The sequence below is a fragment of the Ceratotherium simum genome, chromosome 24 (assembly GCF_057802395.1).
Source record: "Ceratotherium simum simum isolate JZ-2026a chromosome 24, ASM5780239v1, whole genome shotgun sequence".
NCBI lineage: Eukaryota > Metazoa > Chordata > Mammalia > Perissodactyla > Rhinocerotidae > Ceratotherium > Ceratotherium simum.
This window is the reverse complement of record NC_141923.1, coordinates 27488594-27511976: the sequence shown is the minus strand read 5'-3', so window position 1 is coordinate 27511976 and position 23383 is coordinate 27488594. Positions and strand designations below refer to the sequence as shown.

Genomic DNA, 23383 nt, shown 5'->3' with positions numbered 1-23383 from the left:
AAAGAAAGGAATTGCACTTGTGCAAAAGAACCTAGAAAAGGAGAGCACATGGAGGGAAAGGTGACTTCGCTAGACGGGATCTCTTTTCTGCTGTGACACAAGCTGTCGTGCTGTAAATAAAACATACATAATAAATCATGCAGAGCAGTTAAACCAACGTTAGCTACTAAATTGTCAGGCCTGACAAAGCTACGGTACAACTGTAAGTTGAAAGTATGTCCTCGTCATGGGAAATAGTAATTGGATTTGAAGCAGAGTCTATAGAATGAGTGTTTCCCACGGTGTGGAACTGCCAGCGTGTCTCTGTTGTGTAGGGGTTAAGAACTGGGCTTCGGCATCAGACAGTCCAGAGCTTGTATTCTGGCCCTACAGCTTTCTAGCTGGGTGACTTTAGGCAAATTACTTTACTTCTCGGAGCCCCAGTCTCCTTATCTGTAAAATGGAGTAAATTAAATAAGATAATGTCTAATACTATATATAATATATATTGTTATATAATTGTAATATATAAATTAGATAATATAGTAACAATGCCTGGCACCCAACAAGCTCAATAAACGTTAACTGTCACCATCAGTCACCAGCTTTCACATGACAGGTTTGTGTTGAGGGGGATCCTGGGAATGGGCTTTCCCCTGAGGGTTGAGGGTGGATGTGTGAAGCCAAGGAGGGAGGGACTGGTTGGGTGTTGAGCTGAAGGACTGGCTTTAAATGCAGGTGAGGAGAGCGAGACAACACCCTTAACCTCGAAGTCCTCCACCTGAGAACCTGGTGTTGACAGAACGCCCGCCTCCCGGCTGAGCGTTCTTAGTGATTTGGAAAGGGCCACACAGAGACGTCCCTGGTTTCCCCTCCTGCCAAGTCACCGACCAGGTTCAGTGCATCGTTCGCTGGAAAGCAGGGAGCCAGAGAGTCCTTACTCCTGTCACCCTATCTCCACAAGCTGGGAGGTGAGGCAGAACATTTACTCTCATTGTCCGGAGTCAAAGCTTCCTTCCTCAAAATGGCCAAAGCAATCAGCAAGGGATGGAGTAGCTCTTAAAAAGAAACCTGGCATTTAATTAACTTTTCAATGTGCTGGTTCAGCAACCTCTATGTTTTACATTTTGAATATTGAACAAGCATCTCTAATCGGATCTGAATTGCTTCTGGGCCTGCCAGGGTGGAGAGCACCTGCTTAGCTTCTACGAACACCCTGGAATCTTGTCTGAATTTCGGGATAGCGTAAATCCGGATCACTCAGGACTGGAGCTTCAGTCTGTGAAAGCTCTTCCTTCCTCCCCTCAGACCTCAGGTCAAATAAGAGTTCATTAACACTTTGTTACAAGAAAGCAGGCAACTGAGAGGGATAAGGCAGAAAGCTTTCTGCTTTGCTGCTTAGCAACTGGAGAGTTCAGCCTACTTTCTGAAATAACAGCGATTCTCCTATATGTGACTGGGTCCTATTTCTAGAAATTACTGCCTCAGGGGGGCCTTGGGTGAGGCCCAGTACACAGACACTGAAAAAACTTCCCGGGTGTGATTCTGTTGTGCATCACTGGTTAAGAACTGCTGGGCTAAAGGATTCTCTCCAGCTTTCGGTTTTCTGTCTGTACCGTGTATTGCCTTCTGTAAGTATGGAAAGTCAGGAACGCACAGTAAATCCAAACAGATGTCTGGTGCCCTGGGGACATCTGAAAACCAGTGGGTATCTGCTGTTGAGAAGGCTCGGGGCAGTCTGTCTGGAATCTGTGGTGGAAGTCGGGAGATGGAGATTCTTGTTTCAGCCTCATCTCTAAGTAGCTCTGTGATTTGGGTGAAGCACACAACGCGGCGCCCAATGGCCCCGTCTATAAAATGGTGCCGCTGAGACACGCGTCACCTCTTTTCCAGAGCTCAGCTGAGCTAGTGCTGATGGACGTGGAAGTGAAGAGTCCTGAAAGGGGCTCTATCTGTGTAAGGTGGTCTCACCAGTGTCACTGTAATTATCAGGTTCCCCAAACCCTCTGCAGCCACTTCTGAGGAAAGAGGCACGTGGGCCGTGGGTGCAGTAAGAGGCCAGAAGCCGGGGGCAGAGACCGCGGCTCTGCAGAGAGCCTGGTGGGGCTGGACCAGGTCACACGGTTTCCTCAGAAGTATGTCTGCAAGGAAGAGAGGACCCAGAACCCACAGTCCTCTACCTCAGCCTCCACCCCCACACGATCTGTGGGAGGCGGGACTTCAGCCCCAAATCCTTCTCTGGTTCCCTGTCCTGGTGGGCTATGGTAGACCACTGGGTTTTCATTTTTTAAACCTGTCACCAACACTCAAAATACACTCTACATCATGACTGGGTATGTTTGTACATACAACTGAAAAAAACAAGTTTGTGTAATGCTTATCCTAACTGTTTGCAGTACACTCTCTTTTCTACTCTATGCTATTCAAAAAAAAAAAAAAAAGACAAGAAAGGCTGGTGCTGGTGATCCACTAAATTGATGTCATGACTCACTAATGGGTCATGACCTGTAGTTTGAAAATCACTGTGGTAGATTCTGTGTCCTTGTGCTGGGCTCTGTGTCACTGCGTGACCTGAGGTGCCTTTGGGGACCAGATAAGTAAAATAAATCTGTGAAGTGGGGTTTTATTTCAGAATAGCACCTTAAATTATATTACTGAGATACGTATACAAATTATTTGCATATTCACAGTTCAATAAAGAACTGTATTATCTGCCAGTTCTCCTAAAACATGCTTCCCACTTAGTCTTCCTTTTGCTTTCTGACTTTGGGTAGCTGCATGGCTGCAGGAAATACTTCACCTGTCTCTGAATGTCTCTAAGAAAATCAGCAGTGCAAAGTCAGTGATCAAGAACTAGTAGTGGGGCCGGCCCCGTGGCTTAGCGGTTAAGTGCGTGCGCTCCGCCGCTGGCGGCCCAGGTTCGGATCCCGGGCGCGCACTGACACACTGCTTATCCGGCCATGCTGAAGCCGCGTCCCACATACAGCAACTAGAAGGATGTGCGGCTATGACATACAACTATCTACTGGGGCTTTGGGGGGAAAAAAAATAAATAAATAAAATTATAAAAAAAAAAGAACTAGTAGTGGACCCAGCGTCAGGGAGGGCTGGGAGCTCAGGCTCGTAGAAGCGGGGCAGCCACAACTCAGCCTCTCTGAGTTCTCCATGTGGGAGTACAGGTCCACTGTTGCCAGGCTTTGTATTTGAAGAATTCAGAAATCTGGATTTTTCTACAAAATCTCCCAATTTGGGCAATAAATTCACGTTAAAACAGAACCAAACAAAAATAAACAGTAGTGTGGTCCAGACCAAACTTGCCTGCAAGCTAGGTAAGGCCCGGAAGTGGCCAACTTTATCCACACAAAGTGTTTCATGCCATTTTTCCAGGGCCCTGCCCAGCTTCACACGAGGCTTTCCATCTCCCAAGCAGAAGGCTTGCCCAGAACCTGCTACTTCTGGCCGAGAGAGAGGACGTGCCACCTGAGGATATCCCTGCCGTGTATCCTTGAGGGCTCCCTTTTGATCTTGCTTCTTCCCATGGGGTGAAATGAGATTCTGGAGGATCCTTGGCTCCCCCTAGAGTGAGAGAGAGCAGGATGTGGGCTCAGCAGCAATTACGCTGAATATGAAGCTCATCCCCATTTTGGACGTTGAATGGATAAATGGCAATTAGTCAGCCTTCCCTCGAAGATTAGTGTTATCATTATTGTTTCCTTCAGACAAAATCACCACACCTTTTGCCGTGGCACATTGCTTAGGAAGGAACAAGTCAGTCTTGCTCCTAAGGGTAATCCAAGACAGATGTCTCTCATATACAGAATGAAGGTGCTGGCCTAGTCCACCTAGCTTCTTCAATTCCATTACTTGTCTCTGATCCCTGTTTCCATATAAGCCCTTCTGCTGCTGGTGACATACTACCAAGCCATTTGGACAGTGGGTTTGTAGAGTTCAACTCCACCAGGACAATTAGAGGCAGTGGTCCTGGGGACTGTGTGAGCAAGCAGAGCCTTCTGTCTCCCACACAAACAGAAGGCAGCTTTGGTGGTTGCTGGGGGCTGTAGGTGTAGCATTCCTTTGACTCAGAACAGCACTGGAATCCTACACCATCCGGCAACACCCTGGTGGGGCTGCCCTGGGTTCTGCACTGCATTTACCTTTGGTGATCTCTTACTGCCCTTTCTGTCCCACTCGCCCTCCTACCCCTACTTGCTCAGGTTCTTTACTTGGCTCTTTAAGAGTCAAAAACTGCAGCCTGGGAGAGCCCCTCAGAGTTGTTCCATCCCGTTCTTCCAACTTTACCTGCCCATTCTCTTCTCCCTCCCTGACTTCAGCCAAAATTCACTCATTCTTTCTCCCTTTTTTAACAGTGCAGTTGATATGGTCTAAATTTCATGGGAAGTAGTTTATTTAAACTTGGGCTTAATTTGCTATTATACTCGTGGAATTGTTTGCATTTTGCAGGAATTGCAGGTTGGTTCTGATATAGCTCTTACTGGGGAAGCTGGTGGGCCCAGCGCTGTCAAGGGCCTTCTCATTCATCCTGACTCCTGGCCATTAGGACATTGCCACCACGCTTTGCCCCTGCTCATCATGGTGATTGATTTCTGACTTAAAAGAATTCATTAAAAAACCAAAAACTCGGGGCCGGCCTGGTGGTGCAAGCGGTTAAGTGCGTGCGCTCCGCTGCGGCGGCCAGGGGTTTGCCGGTTCGGATCCCGGTGCGCATCGTCGCACTGCTTGTCAGGCCATGCTGTGGCGGCGTCTCAGATAAAGTGGAGGAAGATGGGCATGGATGTTAGTCCAGGGCCAGTCTTCCTCAGCAAAAAGAGGAGGATTGGCAGTTGTTAGCTCAGGGCTGATCTTCCTCACAAAAAAAAAAAACAAAAAACACTCTTGTTAGTGTGGAAATTTTCAGATGTACAGAAAAGTAATCATCATGTACCCAACACCCAACGTGAGCAATTGTCAACATTTTGCCAATCTCAATTAGAAAACTTAAGATCTGTGTTTCTCAGAGTGTCAGTAGTGACCTACTTGGATTAGAATTACTGGAAATTTGTTCGAGATGCAGTATTCCTGGGCTCCTCCTCCCCGAAACCAGCTGATCCGGAAACCTCTCGCCACCAGGTCCAGCGGTCTGCGTGTCTAACAAGCTTCCTAGATGGTTCTTAGCACATTCAAGTTTGAGAACCAGTGCCTTAAATAAGCATGTGTGTGTAAACAGGCTTCCTGTTCTCATGGAATGTCTGGAGGGCACTACTCACCCAACATCACTCACAGGCTCTTCTAGTCCTTCACGTGGAGGATACAGAAGGACAGGCTTTGAACCTGCAGCCTGAACTGTGCCGCTAGTCATCCCTTATTTGCTTCTTGGAAGCTACACATGCTAACACAACTGCTCCAGATAAGACCCAAAGCCTCAGTCCTAAGCAAGTGCTCTCTAAATTGGTCAGTTGATTGTTGAAAGAAAGGAGGGTACCATATCATTTATATCCATTTGAGTTTTGAGCTTCTCACTCAACCTGCACTTAAACTCAACAATTCAATTTGGAATTATGCTGAAATAAGTCTATAAGAAGGCACTCACAGTGTCTGTAATTCTCTCATGGTGGTTATGGGCGTTGGTCTATAAAGAGGAATCCAGACAAATAAAGCACTTGGGGTATGCTAATTTGCCCCCACTTTTGAATCTCCCTTTCCAACATACTACACCAGTGCATGAGACTAGTGGGTCCTGATAAACCTTGTCTTTCTCTTTTTCAGGTCAGGAAGGAAGGCTTCTGAAGAAATAGAAGAGTATGTTTCAAGTATTCTTATGGCATCCTATGGTGACCTTTGTCAACAGTGCAATCTTCGTGGTCATTATCTGTTGAGCCTATGTTCAACACAGCATTCAAAAATAGACAGCACAAATCTGGCTGTGATCTGGGGCTGGAGTTATGCATACTGAATCAAGGATTTGGTTAACCCTGCTTCCTCAACCGCAGGTCTAGACTCTGGCATTGGTGCTCATGCCATATCTCCCACCCTGTGGTTTTTAGCATTGTTTGTTCAGATATCACAGTACTGAGCCATGGGTTCTGCTTTATTGATGTAGATGGGCAGAAGCAACACCAGCTTTCTAAACGTAGCCTTCTCCTAAGACTTATATCAAAAAGAAAGAAGTTCTAGGTAAAGATGGAGTGTAAAGGCAGGGCCACCGAATATCCCCCCTGTAGGGATGGGAGGAGCATTCATATCATAGTCGGTGTGATGCTGCCCAGTGGAATGGTGCCCTGCACAACCTGTGCAGCCATACATGGCACACCCCATTGCCTGATGAGGTTTGACCAAGTTAATAGAGGAAAGTGGGTCCAGAGACATTTTTATCTAGGAGAAAGAATAGATACTATAAAAATTTAAGGTGTTTCTTTCTGTGTTTGAAACTCATTTTCTACTTTCCTTTCCTTCTTTTTGGGGGCAGTCACCGCCTCAGACAGCAGAGCCTGGATGGATCAGATGATGAAGGAGGTAAGATGTCCTTGGAGGAAGTCAGAAAGGCCTCCAGAGAGGTCCCAGAGCCCCCAGAGCATTTCCTGGACTGCAGCTAAGACACTCTTTGCTGCGGCTTTATGGAAGGCATCTGCAGGGACCTCACCTCAGCATGTTGTTTCACATCTGGAGTACCTCACCCCCTTCTTTATCCACTAACCCTCCTCATCCTTCACAACTCAGCAGAAGCATCACCTCCTCTGAAATGTCTTCCCTTCCCACCCTACCCCTCTCTGATTCAGATGTTCTTTCCCTGTGCTCCCACAACCTCCTGGGCAAACCGCCCTTGTAACAACAACAACAGCAACAATAGCTAATATTTGCTAGGTGCTTGTTATATACCAGGCACTGTTCTACAAGTTTATAGATGTCAAAGCATTTAATCTTCACAACAACCCCATGAGATAGTACTGTTATTATCTCCATTTTATAGTTGAGGAAACTAAAGTACAGAGAGGTTAAGTAAGTTGCCCATGGTCACAGAGCTAAGTGACTATCACACTTTAACTCTTTATTGGCTTGATTGTTCTTCTCACCAGGCTCTGAGCTCCTTGATAGCAGACCCATGTCTTAGTTATCTGTACATCCCTAGTGCAGGACATGTAGTGGTGAGTTAATGGCTGACGATGTAAATGAGGGAGAAACAGCACTAAAAGAGCCAGCAGCTGTGTCACAGCTGAAGCCTACGTTCAAAACTCAAGAGAAAAGATAAAATTTATGTACTTTTTACAAGAAACCTACTAGAGAGGAGATTATATTTGGGACCTAAAATATCAAAGCCTTTTTTTAACCCACAGATTTACCATTTCCACACTCTATTCCTTTGTTGTAGAACTCAGTTTCCATCTGGTATCATTTTTCTTGTGCCTGAAGGACTTCATTTAACATTTTTTGTAGAGCAGGTCTTCTGGCAACAAATTCTCTCAGCCTTATTTGTCTGAAAATGTCTTTATTTTTCACCGGATATAGGATTCTAGGCTGACACCTTTTTTTTTCTTTTAGCACTTGAAATAGTTATTTCATCGTCCCCTGGCTTACATTGTTTCTGATGAGCAGTCAGTGGTAGTTCTTATCTTTGTTCCCCTGTATGCAGGATGTCTTTTTCTCCTCTGGCTGCTTTTAAGCTTTGTTTCCCTCTGTCAGTTATTTTCAGCAATTTGGTTGTGATGTGCCTTGGTGTGGTTTACTTTGTGTTTATCCTACTTGAAATTCTTGAGTCTGTAGATTTATAGTTTTCATTAAATTCAAATAATGTTAGCCATTATTTCTTCAAGTATATTTTTCTCCCCTCACTCCTTCTGGGACTCCAGTTACACGTATCTGGGTTATATCAGTTGAAGCTGCCACACAGGTCATTGAGGCTCTGTTTTGTTTTGTTTTTTTTTCCAGTCCATTTTAAACTCTGTGCTTCAGTTTGGATCGTTTCTGTTGCTGTCTGATCTGAAAAGATCTGAACTGATCTTTTCTTCCACAAGGTCTAACCTGCTGTTAAGCCTATCCAGTGAATTTATTATTTCAAATACTGTATTTTTCAGTCTAGAAGCTTCATTCAGTTCTATATATATAGACACATCTATATCTCTATATATCTTCCATTTATCTCCTTATTTTGCTCATGTTTTTCTATATCCTTGGTAGTAGCCTTTATAGTGGCTGTTTTAAAGTCCTTTTCTGGTAATTCTATCATCATCACAGAGATGATAGAGACTTTTCTGAGTCTATTTCTATTGACTGATTTTTCTTCTTGATACGTCATATTTTTCTGCTTTTTTCACCTGATAGTAGTTTTTTTGATTGGATGTTGGCCATTGTGAGTGTTACTGTGTTGAGCGTTTGGCTCTTGTCTTTCTTTAAAGACTGATATAGTTGTTTTGGTAGGCAGATAAAGTATTTGTTGATCAGCTTGATCAGTTTGAGAATTGTTCTTAAGCTTTATTGGGGCAAGTCTAGAGTGAGCCCTCAACACTAAGACACTCAGGTGTCTCTGCTGAGTCCCTGGTTGTTCAACAAGGACTCCCCACTCTGCCTGGGTAGAGCTGAGCCTCTTCAGTTCTGTATCAGCTCTGGGATTGTTCAGCTCATGCCTTCCTCGTAGCAATTCTTTGCCCAGCCATGTGGAGTTTGCCTCTATACGTACATGGCTTAGTATGCAGTCAATCTAGGTTTCTGGAGCTCTTCTGTGACACAGCTCCCCTCTCTCTCAGACTCTGCTTCTCACACTCCAGCCATCTTAGCCCCTAAACTTTGATCTCTGTCTCCTCAACTCAGCGAGACCTCCGTGCTCTACTTGGGGTTCCCCCTCCCTGTGCCAGCATCCAGGAAGTACCTCTAGGCAGAAAGCTAGGGTGGCCACAGGACTCACTTCATTTGTTTCCTTTTTCTCAAAGATCACAGTCCTGTGCTACCTATTATCCACTGTCTGAAAACAGTTGTATCTTATATTTTTTCCAGTTTTCTAACTGTCTATAGTAGGGAGGCAAGTCCAGTACCAGTTACTATCTCATGGCTAGAAGTGGAGTCCCAAAGCGTGCTATTAACTAGCCTTTGTATGCAACTACAAAGTGGAGGAGAGAATTAAATGTAGAAAACTTGCATGATCATGTGTACTTTAGCTACCTCACAGGGTTGGAGTGAGGGCCATATAAGACATAGGTGAAATATTCTGGGAGCCAATTAAAATACAGATTGCCAGGCCACCTGCAAATCAGAAGCTGGAGTTGGGGCCTAGAGGTCTGCATTAATTTAAATAAGCTCCCTGGATGAATATTTTGCATACTGAAGTTGGACAACTCTGCTGTAGTACCTCTAAAGCTAGGATCAAGGACTGGAGAGGACAGGAGTCATGAAAAAGTACTTCTGCCTCATTTCCAAAGGGGTTTTAAGGTAGAAAGGCAGTTACTGGAGGTCAGGAATTCACTCTAAGATTTAGTAAGAGCTTTTGAGCATAGTCTTATCATTCTTCAGCATTTTCCTTTGCTTTTCCCATTATCTCTTATTGACAAGCTCATTTCTTTTTTGCCATATCTTCTTCCTTAGCTCTACTCACTAAACTCCCTTTAGCTGCCAAACTTCTCCACCCAATGACCCTGTTAAATAAGGTATCCTGCATTTCTGTTCCAAAGTCGCTTTTCTCAGACAAGTACCTAGGATGTCTCCTGCCAGTGCTACACTGGCAGCTGTGGTGGCTCAGTGATTGGTGGCTGCTGGCCACACTTTTGATTGCTCGTCCTCACAGATTGTCTGTGCTTCAGCCATTGGTTGCATAGGACAGCAGGGTAATCATCCAGGAGGATGTGCCAGAGGACTCAAGGAGGCAGGGTCCCTGCCAGACAGTGACAAAGCTGTTGGGTGGTTAAGGAGCAGTGTGCATGGAAATTACGATGCTGGTAACTTTGAGATGCTTATTAAATTCATAGTCTACAGAACGTTTACTCAGCTGGTATCTTCTCTAGGCCTCTCCCCACCCTACTTTGAGCCTCTTTCCAGCTCTCTTCAAAGGACTTATGAAATCCTCCTTTCTCCACTTTTTTCAATGTGTGAAAAGGCTACATTTCAAGGAGTAACTGTTAAATGTTACAGCAAAACCTTCTGAATACTAAAGTTTACACACATTATAAATGCCTCTTATTAGAAGGTTGTGCTAGCTGCCATTGTGGCATCATCACATTAGAATTAAATTATTGCAGCTGAAAGCAACTCTATAGGCCTTCTTGTCCAAACCTGTCATTTGACATGTTACAGACTTGAAGCTTAGAGATTATTATACAAAAGAGCAGGACTGGGCCAGCCCCGTGGCTTAGCGGTTAAGTGCACGCACTCCGCTGCTGGCGGCCTGGGTTCGGATCCCGGGTGCGCACCAACGCACCGCTTCTCCGGCCATGCTGAGGCCGCGTCCCACATACAGCAACTAGAAGGATGTGCAGCTATGACATACAACTATCTACTGGGGCTTTGGGGGAAAAAATAAATAAATAAATAAAATTATAAAAAAAAAAAACAAAAAACTAATAGCTGTAAAATAATGACTATATTTAAAAAAAAAAAAAAAAGAGCTGGACTCAGAGAGGAACTCTGGTCTTCCGGCTCACAGGAGAACACTCTGCCGTCGTACCACAGTGTCCACCAGCATCACTGCCATCGTCGTTCATTACCAAACACTTACCATGTGCCAACTACTAAGCCTAGGGTTTTACATTTTTTTTCTCATTTAATTCTCAAAACCAATCTATGGGAAACTTTTTTAAAATCAACTTTATTGAGGTCAATAAACTGCATCCATTTAAAGTGCACAATCTGAGTTTTGATGGATGTATACACCCCATGAAACCACCACCCCAATCAATATACAGAACATTTCCAGCACCCCAAAAGTTTCTCACGGCCCTTTCCAGTCCATCCTTCCTCTGCCTCTGTCTCCAGGCGACTACTGATCTGTTGTTTGTCACTATAGAGTGGTTTGCATTTTTTTGAATTTCATTTAAATTGAATCATATGTGTGTACGCTTTTGTGTCTGGCTTTTTTTTGCTCATTGTAATGATTTTGAGATGCATCTAGGTTGTTGTGTGTATCATCAGCCTGTTTCATTTATTGGTGAGTAATATTCCATTATGTAGACATAGCACATTTTAGTTATCTATTCACCTGTCAGTGGACATTGGGATTCTTCATTATCCCCATCTTAAAGATGAGTAGACTAAGGCAAGAAAGGTAACCTTGCCCGAGGTCACACAACTAGTCAATGACAGCACCAGGAATGGGGAGGCAGCTGTGCTCACCACTCTACCACCAGCGCTGCACAGCCCAGCACCAGGATTTGAATACAGGTCTTCACCCCAGAGTCCTTGCTCTTGGCCTCTGAGCTGTAACAAATGGTACAACCCTCAGCCATGTTGGCGTCTCCTTCCACAGGTAGGTTGTATTAATGTCAGCTCCCAGGTGTGTAATAAAGAGTGCCTAGACTGATTGATAGGATGCTTAATACAATTTCATTAAGGAAGGAGAGAAGAAAGATATATATTTTCAGAGAATACCTCTAGTATGTTTTTCCCCTTCGTAAACTTGGAATGTGAAATTTGTGATTTGGCCTTTATTTTGGCTCTGGAGGTTTGAAGCATGAACTGCTTCCTTGTCAGAGAGTGCACTTGGTTTTACCTTCTGGGAGGGATGCCTCTTCCCCAGCATAAATTTGTTTTCCATGCAGTTATGCCTGAGTCCTTTAATGGAAAATCAGTTCATATGTTACACTTCACACTTGACTTAGTCCATTTCACTGTATGTGAATGTTTAGAATCCATTATGTAGTAGGAATCATATGTTACATATAACTAGGTTCTAGAATTATCTTTGCTCAAAGAATTACTTGGTTGGCTAGTGAAGGCTGCTCCTTTGAACTTACAATAACCAGTGGGCGGGGAGACTCCATGAATGATTGCCCTGAATCATCCAGTGATGCTCATTCGGCAATGACATTAAACAGATCTTTGGGCCTCTGTAAGGGAACCTTTGGTTCCCTTAATGAAATCACATCCAGGTTCTCTGAGATCATTAGTGCAAGAAGTATTATCATCTGGGAAGGGTCTGGTAGTTTCCTTGTACTTGGTAGAGGTGGGTGATTGGTGAGCAATCTCAAAGGAGAAGAAGAATCTCGGGGAGTAGGAATGAGGATCTAAGTTCAGAGTCCCCTCCAGGCAGGCGGTCTCCTTCTACCACCAGCCTTATTGAGAAAAGCCAGCAGGTTTTCATACAGTGCTTCCTGTGGCCAGTACTGCTTCAGATGCTGGAGAGAGTGATGAGTAAGAGAGTCCTTGCCAGCCAGGAGCTTCTGATCTAGTGAGAAATGCCCTCCCATCCTTCCTTCCCCTTTTATAGGAGCCTTGTCTCTTTAGAGATATTTCTCAGCATGCAGCCTCCAGAGCCTCACTCTTGGTACATGTTCCTTCTTCTTCCCTGGGGAAGGTGCCTAGGGAGAGAAGAGAAGCACTTCCTCCCCTTCATTGATATCTCAGTCTTCTAAGGGAAGAGAACAGAAAAATAGATGAAAAAAAGAGCTTTTAAGATAAGGTTTGTTTTTAGAATGAGAAACGGAGAGTGAGTGACATTTAGAGGTGGTTTTTGGGTCTCTTGGTTAACCAGAATGTACTACATGCAGACTGTTTGCAAGACCCCGGCAGGCTACAGGCTCAAATGCCTTTAGGAGCCAGGCAGATAATATAAACACATGAAACAGCAGAAGTGTATAACAATAAAGAATGGTGGGGCCTGTGGTGAACCCAGAGAGGAGACGTCACAGCCTAAAAGTTGTCAAATTCATATTTCAAAAAAAGAAAGAATTTTTTTAAATCACTTTATAAACAGAACAAAATGCATCTGTGAGTTGGATTAGACCTTTGGGAAGTGATTTGCAAATCCTTCATAAGACCTTGAAGGGCTCTGCTCTAAAAGAACACAGAATTTTGTTGGGGAGACAAAACATAAAAGATGAAAAGCATTACAAGAGTTAAATAGCTAAGACAACAGTATCATGGATGGCAAAGGCAGCAAATGGTGGTTGCTAATGTTGGTGATTTACATTATTAAGGTCCGTGAGTTCAGAAAGGGAAGTGATCCCTGTGGGCTGAGAGCACTTCAGGAAGAAGGAAGAACTTGTGCTGGGTCCTGAAGGATGGATAGGATTTGGTTAGGTAGAGAAGATTGTGAAAGGCCTTCAGAGGTAAATTGCCTGGCATAAGGAGAGACTCCACATGGAGAATGAATGAGGAATTCACAGTAACTAGGAGAGAAGCTGGTTCTGCAGAACTAAGCCCTGATTCTGGTCTATTCTCAATGACAGATATCCAATGTCCCCACGTAAACTTCCTTTAAGAAGTTTGAAGATTGCCAATCATATAATTTGCTGGTTCAAGGTAGAATCACACACAGCTAGAACTGACACAATGCTTCAGGAAAGTTAGGATTCATGATTATGGAGGATAGCTGAGAATGATGGACAGCCAGAGCCCCAAAATGACCCCAAAATTGTAGGATGGCAAAACTGATCTTACCTATTTAGATGACCATCCTTTAGTGGCATAATCATCCGTTCCTATTCTTGGAATCAAATTTCTGGTTTGCCCTAAGGCCTTTAGACTTCTCTGTCCTGGAAAGTTGTAGGGTGTTAGAGAAAGACTGTCGGATCTGGAATAGAATTGAACCCAGCCTCTACAAGTGACTTTGGGCAAGTCATTCATTCATTCATTTAACCACCATTTGTTGAATGCCTACCATGTGTGATGCATGGGGCCAAGCACTGGGGATGTGAATGGACCGAGCCTTAGTCCTTGCCCTCATACAGCTTATAGTCTCGTCAGGGAAATAGGGACTAAACAAATAGTCACACGACTAAATGAGTAAGGACAAATTGTGACTGCGTCCACTGAAGGAAGAATGCAGGGTGCTATTGGAGAGAATAACATGAAGCCCTGATTTGGACTAGGTGATGAGGGAAGGCCACTCTGAAAGAGTGTTTTTTAAACTTCAATTTGAAGCAAGAGTAGAAGTTGCCAGGAAAGGAGGGTGGAAGTTGGGGGTATGGGGGACCCTGGTGGGGAAGACAGCAGGTGCAAAGTCATGTCACCTCTCTAACCCCAGAAGTATGTCCAGGCCTGTTTGGTCTTTTCTGTCTCTAAAATCCAGCTCTCAGAAGGCAAACTCTGGATAGAATGTGAAACTTTAAAGATGAACTTTGAGAGGCACACAAATGGGAGAAAAGAAGTTGTCTTTAAAAAAAAATGGACCTTATTCAGGTTGAAATAATCTCTGAAAACACAATTAGATATGAAGTCAACTTTCAAATAGTTTATCTCAGAGCTAAATTCAAGTTAGGAAAGAACTTGTGAGCCCCAAAATATGTCTTTAAAAGTAGAAAGTCTCTGAAAACAGGAGCTTCAAGAAAGGATTAGAGCTTTCTTGCACTTAACCACTGCCTTTTGGTGTAACCTAGGACTGTGGGTGGAGTGATAACTCCCTCTTCCTGGCAGCTCCCAGTGCCTCTTGGGCGTGCCTCATCCCCACTGGAGATGGCTGTGCTCTTTGCATCCTGAGGTCCAGTTTTGACGGCATCGAATACTTCAAAATCTTAGGAATAATAAATCCTTATGGCCAACCAAAAAGTGTTTAATTCCTAAAGGACGAGCTGAGTTGAGCCACTTCTAGCCAGAGGCAATTGGGGACTTAATTCTGCAAGTGTAGCAATCTGGATGATCTGAGAGCTCTGAGTTTAAGGGTAATTGCTCAATTTTCTATCCATGTCAACAGGGAAAATAGGTAAAAGTGGCTGAACACAGCCAAGCAATGAGGCTGGATGAGATGTGAGATGCTCGACTGTCAGTGGAATTAGAAAAATGCTATCTACAGAGGGCGATTGCACCGTCGCCCCTCTGTCTTCCCCTCTCCCAGTTCATCTCTGTCTCCGGGCTTTCTGACTCTCTTTTGGGCTCTTTCTCATTCCTTGCTGAGTCCTTCTTCCATATCCTTCATCACTTCTCCTGTAAGCAGCAAAGTCACTCTGAGCCTAAACAACTTTAATGTGGAGAAAGAGAAAGTGGGAAGAATTCTTTAAGTACAGATAAATTGGAACCCTGACATCTGAATTCCTTTCTCTTGCTGAGTAAGAATGTTCCTTATGTTGGCGTTCCTTCCTTAAGCTTAATATAGCACGTGGGACTTCTTAGGTGGTCCCCAAACCTAGTTCCTTTGCATCTCTAAATTTTTTAAACCATTCTAACCAGTACTGATTTTTGATTGAATAATGTTCCTTAAAATCAATTTGTTTTTCTAAGTTCAAAGTCACTAGGACTAGACACGAGTGTCTTCCTAAACCCGTGCCTCCCCACACTTCCTGACACACACACAGGAGCTCCTTTAGCTAAACATAGCCATAGCAGGAAAGGGGCAGGGGTGGGACTCATTGGTCCACGGATTAGCTGTCCTCTCTTTGTCTCTGTGTTTTATTAAACTTTGGTCTGTTTACAGGATCTTACAGGTAAGAAATTTGAAAGAGAAGGCATTCTTGTAGGAAATGGTATTGACAATTGACAATTGACTATGACCCAGGCACTGTGCTCCTCTACCTGCAGTGCTCCGGTTAATCCTCACGATTCTGTGAGGAGACACTGATGATCACCCTCTTACAGAGGAGGAAATTGAAGCCTTGTGAAGTTGAGTCACTCACAGACGTCACATGGGTAATAAGCAGTGATGTGCTGGTAAATAAACAACTGGCCCTCTAGGTGAAGGAAGTCCTCATGGGTAGTGTTTGCTGATTTCTATGGTGTAAATAGTCCCACCACGGCTGGTTTCAAGCTCCCAGCATGACATCATTGACTGCAGAGCTGGGAAGAAATGACAGTAGTACACCAGTGCATCATATTTCCACGTACAGGTAATTTTGAGAGCATAGATAAAGTAAAATGTAGCAAAATATAGCAAGTGGTAACTTTTTTTTTTTTTTTTGGTGAGGAAGATCAGCCCTGAGCTAACATCCGTGCTAATCCTCCTCTTTTTGCTGAGGAAGACCGGCTCTGAGCTAACATCTATTGCCAATCCTCCTCCTTTTTTCTCCCCAAAGCCCCAGTAGATAGTTGTATGTCATAGTTGCACATCCTTCTAGTTGCTGTATGTGGGACGCGGCCTCAGCGTGGCCGGAGAAGCGGTGCGTCGGTGCGCGCCCGGGATCCGAACCCGGGCCGCCAGCAGCGGAGCGCACGCACTTAACCGCTAAGCCACGGGGCCGGCCCAGGGACCAGGTCTTTAAAGCTCTGTGATATGAAGCAGAATCTTCGGGTTTGACCATTCCTGTCTTCTTGTTAGCCCTTCTTTTCTATCAAATCCACTGAGATTGCTTTTAGATAATGACTTCTTGTGCCTATGCTGTGTTCTCCGGAGAGGAGAACCTACTTTAGAGTGAGAGGAAGGAGTTTCACTGGGCTTGTGCAGGTTGCAGTGTGAGTATCAGGGAGTCTGGGAGGTTTGTCAGAACAAAGACCCACAGGGCACGCCTGGGCCATGGAGCGCTATGGTGGTAGCTCTCCCGCCAGCCTGCCCCTTTGAGGCACGGCAGAGGAAACAGATTGACACCACAAAGTCATGGGACACTGGAAAGACTGCATGGGACATAAAAGAGCCCCAGCCAGGGGTGCCAGATCATGGAGTGAATATTGACCTGAGGTCGTAATGGGGCCACAGGTGGAATCTGTGCAGGTTAATTGCATCATAGAAAATGAATTTTTATTACAATGATTCTAAACAAAAGACTTGGTGTTCTTTATTTATAGGCCATGTCTGTGGTTAGAACATCTGGAAAGACTCTTCTATAGGCAAATGTGACACAAAGGTTTTTTTTTTTTTTTTCCAAATATATCACAAGATGTATTTCAATGGACACCCCAGGATAAGGATGTCTTAGAGATAGAGTGGACCTCATTTCAATGATAAGGAAACTTAGGACCAGAGTTGACAAGTAACTGCACAAGGTCAGCAAATTAGGGGCAGATCTGAGACTCAGGTTTGCTGATTCCTCATTGGGTGCACCCTCTGGTACAACTCTGTGGACCAGGCATCTGGATTCAGTTCTTCCAGTTAAAGCCACATTCCTAGCAGCAAAAGAAAAATGAACTCCAGTAGATGTAGACTCTTGAGGCCACAGCGGCTGACTTCTCTACTCCCCAGTGTGAGTTTGACCAGGGCTGGTCCCCAGAGTGAATGACATACCAGAGAAGTTACATGGAACTTGCCAGAAGTCTCTAATGCAGCAAGAGAAGTTGTTTTTACTTGGTTTTGTTTTTTGTAGGAGGTGATTCCAGGTCCCATGACCTTCCCCTAGGAAAAGCATACACTGTCATGGAGTAGGTGTCTAAGAGTTGATGGGATGGGGAGATATTTGGAATTATTTGACTCAGCAAACATAGTGGAGACTGGTTTGACTGTATTCTTCTGGCCCCCTAAAAGGCAGAATGTCAGGGGAGTCCTTGCAAACTGAGTTAAGATTTGAGCAGATTTTAGTTCTGCTTTGTCAACTCAGTCGTGTTCTGCCTTACCCGGTCCAGCTGCAAAGCATGGCCCAGAGTCTTGACCGGACCTCCTGCTCTGTGGGCAGAGCTGGGACAGAGTGCTTTGTTCCCCTGGTGGTGCCCTGAAATCTCTGGGTCACACCAGACTTTCCAAACTTATCATCACGAACATCTCTGCCTGAAACGCGGTTGACAGTGACCTCTCTGAGGTTCCATTTTCTTTGTTCATGTGAGCAGCTTACTTGCATGTCCCCATGTGAGGAGGCAGAATGGAAAGAATGAATATGAAGATCTTGTGCCATGCATGGACACATGTTGCAAATGAAGCAGGTTGTGTTAACCTTCCTCCAGGAACACAGAGAGAGAGCTCTGTCAGCATTCTGTCATGCTGTAGTCTCTTTGGAGGGATGTGATTAATAAATCATCCAACATTAAGCACTGATAAAAGTAAAAGAGAGCTAAGTCTCCCTGAAATCATTCTAGAGATCAGGGTGTTTGTTCTGTAACTCCTTGTATTCTGTCTCGGTTGAATACAGAAGACAGGATCAGGACAGGACAAAACTAATCCCATTTAGTTTTGTGAGACTGTCCTAGATGTGACTGCAAGCAGTGTCCCAGCTTCTGGGGGGAGGCGCGGGCCCTTCTCCACACAGTTGGGAAGGGAGTGGATGCATGAGGGGGAGAGGAGGGGAGAGACGCAAGTGCAGACAAGCCCATACTGATGAGAGCCACTGCACAGGGAGGTCTCAGACAACTTCGATTTTTATTTGACTAGAAAGAAACAGAGGCTGCGTTCCAGGATGTCTGTGTCAAAAGATGAGGACTGCGTAAAGAGGCATAATGTTCTCTGCGATGTAAAAGGACAGGCAGAGTAGGAGAGTTGCCCCAAATAGTCACTGTCACCAAAAACACAGCAGGTGGTGGCTGGAATGACTGGTGGCTGTGTGTTCTCCCAAATAGATGGCCGTGGTGCATTATTACTCAGTTTAAAGCCTGACAACCAGATGTTGCTTAGGTGAGATGGGAAGGGACAGGCACGCTGGTGCATCTGAGGTTGGACTTATACATCAGTTAGCCCTCCGTTGGAGATGTCTTTTCCTTCTGACACATCACACATGGAAATTAGTTCCTAAAGAAGGCTTTAAGACAGCACAACCTAGGTATTGCAGAAATCTAAGGAAGCAGTAATTGGGGACCCTCTTACCCTGGCAGGAGATGAACTTGATATGACCAAACAGTAGATCTTCCTTTCTAGCTTTAGGTTCTACCAGTTTTCTAAAAATTCACAGATGCCCAGTGTGTGTGTGTACTCATCTATATATATACACACGCAGGTGGACACATATTGGGAATGTGATTCCTGAGTCCATAAGTGTGGTTGACGGACTAGGTTTACCTAAAAGACCCTTTAAGAGAAAGCTCTTGAAAGATGATTACAGAATTGAGACACCATCATTTAAAAGTGCCCGAGGCAAATGCCTTTGAAAATTGCAGCAGCGGAGGGACAGAGAAAGAAGAGGCAGCCGTGATTGTTGTGCCGTTCCCTCAGGACCCGTTCTCCCCTCCCCCTCTGTTTCTCCTCTGATAAGAGAGAGAGCAGCAGTAAGACTCCTCATCTATCTTATGAAAATCCGATTCGGAATGGCTGTGATCAAAACCAGCTGGCTGTCACAAGCAGTGGCCCTGCGCGGAGGGAACCGCTCAGAAGCGTTCCGTATGTGGGGGTGTCATGGGTGGCACCGATCAAAGTAGCGCTTTTTTAATAAATATATATAAAGAAAAATACAAAACCTAAGGATTTAGAATAAAAGCAGTGTAGTTTGTCTTGTTTTTTTCATTGTAACACGAAGAGGATGAAATAGAATCAGATATGCCTGGTTTCTAATGTACTTCTGGTGGCAGCTCTGCGAAGGCGCTTTCTGTCACATTAATGCCATATCACTCATCTTGGGCCTCATTGAAGAGAGTGGAGAGTTCCTCAGTTTCCATTCCTTCCAGCCACTTCATTTCTCGTCACTTTTAAAGTCCTTTACCCCTCCTTGTCTTTAACACATCTCTACAGATCAAAGCTGGAACCACCTGGAAGCTCCAAGAGAGCTATTGGAGTGGCGGAGAGCGTTCCTATTCATCATTCTTTGTTTCCTTCAATTGTCGGTACCAGTGGTGTGATATTTCCTAGAGGTCACCCCGGCAGGTGACACGGGGGTTCTCCCAGTGTCAGGTTCCTGGGCTGAACAGGATCTTTGCCTATAGAGAACCCTTGTTGGGCCGTGTTTGTCTCTTGCGAGCACTACCTTTGAGTTGCTCGAAAGGCGCAGTCCTGGTTGACAGCCCTTTGCACTCGCAATCCTGATTCTTGTACAGCACTCAGTGGACTTGGGTGGGGTGATAGGAAAATCTCATTCCCGGGTGTTGCATTCATGGCTCCTTCAGAAATGTGCTGGCATCCTTCCGTGGGAGGCAGAGGTCTGAGGGCAGGCTTTCACTCACCATAATATACCAGGAGCTGAGTGGCCACTCGTAGCAAAGCCCCATCTCAGCTCATGATCCAGCCAGCACCACACTGTGCTGCGGCCTAGCTTATCTCAGAAACCGAAGTCTGTCCAAACCTTCCTCCCCAGCCCCTCGTCAACCACGACAGTCACCACAGCGTAGCAGGCTGTGAGGAACAGTCGACTATTGTGATCTTCTTAAGGTCTGTGATCTCCTTCCCCAGCAGCATTAGGAGAGATTTGGTTTGGCAGGAGCATGGAGGTATTTCAACATAGGGGGCACGTGAGAAAAAGCCCTCCAAGCCGGCACCTCAGGACAGGTCACCTTTTCTCTCTGTCTCTCTGTCACACGCTTCCTCGGGGACTTGCTGCTGCGTGGCTTGAAGTAGACACTCACTCCACTGCGTCTTGGGCCACGTGTCTTGCTCACGGTCGGTCCTGCTTCTCAGCCTCTGCAGCGTGGCTCTCTAGCCGGCACTCCAGCCCTCAGACTCTTCTCCCGTGTCTGTTGCCTCTCTCCTGCCCTGCTAGTAACGAGTACAGGCCGACCTGGCTCGAGTCAGGTGAGTGACAAGGGAGAAATCTTCATTAAGCAGACTTGCCAGGGACCTGCAGACATGTTTTTGCCTCTCGAACCCTGACTCGGGCATAGCAGGGGGCCGACAGTGCTGGGCCCAGGCTCGCTTGGTTGCTCCTCTGAGACCGTCTCTTTCTCCTGTTCCTTCGGGTGTTTGAAGCCTGTTGCCTACCACTTTCTCCTTTTCTTCTCCCTTTTTAAAATTCTCCATTTTTTCACTTAGAAAAAAAATTATTTATACGATTGAGATCCACTAATTAAAGCCATTTTCTGGTATTTGGTTACTGGAGCGTTTGATGTCTCTCTGACAAGACCATGAAATGCACGGAGTGTCCACAGGGACAGAATTTGCTGAACACGGCTCTTTGTAAATGAGGGGACACAGTGTCGCAGCAGCTCATGAATATGAAACGCCCATGATGCCACCTCAGTGGACTTGGGAACACAGATGAATCCTGTCATGTGCTAAATGAGACCAATTTCTTTCACTTAACTTCATCTTCAATCAGACCTTCTTCCATTTGCCTGTTTAAAATTCCCCATACGTGATGCAGAAGGTAACAGCATTCAGTAAAACAAAGTTTTGCAGCTGCAGAGAAAAATTATAATGGTCTCTGGTTTAAAGTTGCCATCTCCTGAAAACATGGATGTTGTTTCCCCTCACTCACCCAGCTCTGCCGAGGTCTGTTGACTTTGGGTGTAGAATTAGGGGTTGTCTGGATTGCCCATATTGGGGTGTCCTTAGACGGTGTGTCCAGATCCCTTTCGTGTGGATTGGTTAATGGACTTGGCTGTGAATGGTGGATATGAGCCCTTAGCAGCCCATGGAGGCAGTGGCCAGAGTACCAAGTGTGAAGGCAGCTCTGGGAAGGGATTGTGTGTAACCAAGCAGGGCCTTTGCCATCAGGAGCTCCATTAGTGGATGAAGTGAGAGGGACGGATGGCATCACTGGGCACCCGGAGGAACCTGGCAGGTAGGCCAACCACTTCTATTATTTCCTAAGGTGTCAAGGTAGAAAGAGCTGGAGTATAGAAGAGACTTTATGTAGCTCTGCAGAAACCCTTCTGGGCACAACCAGGAAATTCCATTCAGAAATCCCCAACCAAGAAAATCAGCAAAGAACAGAACCTAAAGGGACCCAGAGAGGAAGGGCTCGCCGTGGGACCCAGAGGCCAGATCACGGGGCCTCCTTTGCTCTCTCATTCCTGCAGGACTTGGATTTACACTCCAGGCAAAGGGCCTGAGTCATGCTCAGGGTGTACTCATCTCAAGCCAAGTCCGGTCTAAGAAGTCACTTTCTGTTCTTGTTGTACCAAAACTGGCGAACAACATCTGGGTTGAGCACAGGCTATCACAGAATGCGTCACAGAGATCTGGGGCCCGCTTCATTGGAAGAGGCAGGCAGGCTTCTTACTGTCAGGCCGCAGGGTCTGAAAAGGATCCCTCTGGAGATCTACTGGGTAGGTAGCATTTTAGTGTGTGTGTGATCATATTATCTATAATAAATGTATTTCAGGGCAAATGGCAGCTTCTCACGGCTTTGAAACCAGTTGTAATTGATCCTACTGGTCTTCCCACATGTTTCTATTACTTAATTCTATTCTTTATTTAGCACCCCTCATTACTTCTGTGGTTTCATCTAGTAGTTGGTTTGTTGGGTAGATCTGTTGGCAGACTAGTGTTATGGTATCATAATGAGTTTCTCATTTGGCAGTCTCTCTCTTTGAAATAAGTTCTTACTGCTGTTGCATACATTAATAAACCTTTACTGGGGGCTCCCAGAAAGTGGAGTGATAGAGTGGGACACGCTAGAGATGCAAGAAGAAACACAGGGAGGTTGGTGAAGAGCAGTGGGACCCAGCCTCGGGATGGAGGCCAGGTGGTCCGTGTGGACCAAATTTGAATGACTCTGCCTCTGTAACTTTGTCCTCACTCATCTATTGTTTCTTGTATGTACATGGGCCCTTCCCAGCAAGGCTTGCAGCTCTCAAGTGAGGCCAAGCCTTTGCTATGAAGGTATCAAATTCAGGAAGTATCCAAGGGTTGCGCTTGGTTGTTCTTGTGAAATGAATCCTACTTGGGCAACTTTAGGACTCAGTGGCACTGATACCATAATTGGAATGATGTAGAAAAGATTGACCTGGCTCTTCCGTGTGTGTGGCTTTCGGATTTGAGGGGCATCTATTGATTCAGTTCTGTTCAGTTGTCCTTTGGTTTGTCAGTCCTTGGGAATGCAGAGGTGACTGGGATGTGGTCTTCGCCCTCAGCTGGTTCACCATCTAGGGGGCAGACCTAGGGCAAATTTCACTTACCCTACCTACTGCGAGGTGGTGAGGTCTACCCTGTGGCCTTCAATGAAGTATTTTGGAAAGACAAAGTAGAAAGCTCTGGATTCTGCCTGTTGGATTCCGAGATGATTCACAGAGGAAGGGATGTGCATTTTCCTTATTCTGCTCCTTTATTATTGTTGTTGTTTTATGTATAGACCCTCCCTTTGCAACTTTGCCGTGCTCAGTCCGTCTGGGTTCGCCCCTCATGTGCCTCAGAAGGGGTCTTGCGTGTAGTAGGCGCCCAGTCCCTGTTTCCTGGATGGTTGATGCAGGGCCTTCCTCACCTGGCACCAGGCACCCACTCTGCCTCACCCGTGCCGCTCTCCCCAGGGCCCCGCAGGCCAACCACACCAGCCTTCCTGCAGCCTCTCCGGTGCTGCAAGTTATTTCTCACCTCAGAGCCTTGCACATGCCATCCCCTGCCTGG

The 23383-nt window shown here is 45.4% G+C and overlaps 1 protein-coding gene across 1 annotated transcript in view; it reads left to right on the top strand.

Moving 5' to 3' along the window:
- IFT43 (intraflagellar transport 43) overlaps positions 1-23383 on the top strand; it is a 78109-nt gene that overhangs the window by 48206 nt on the left and 6520 nt on the right. Inside the window, exons 4-5 of the mRNA XM_004426382.3 lie at positions 5743-5775; positions 6443-6489. Coding sequence (XP_004426439.1) covers positions 5743-5775; positions 6443-6489 — 80 coding nt within the window. The remainder of the gene's footprint in view (positions 1-5742; positions 5776-6442; positions 6490-23383) is intronic.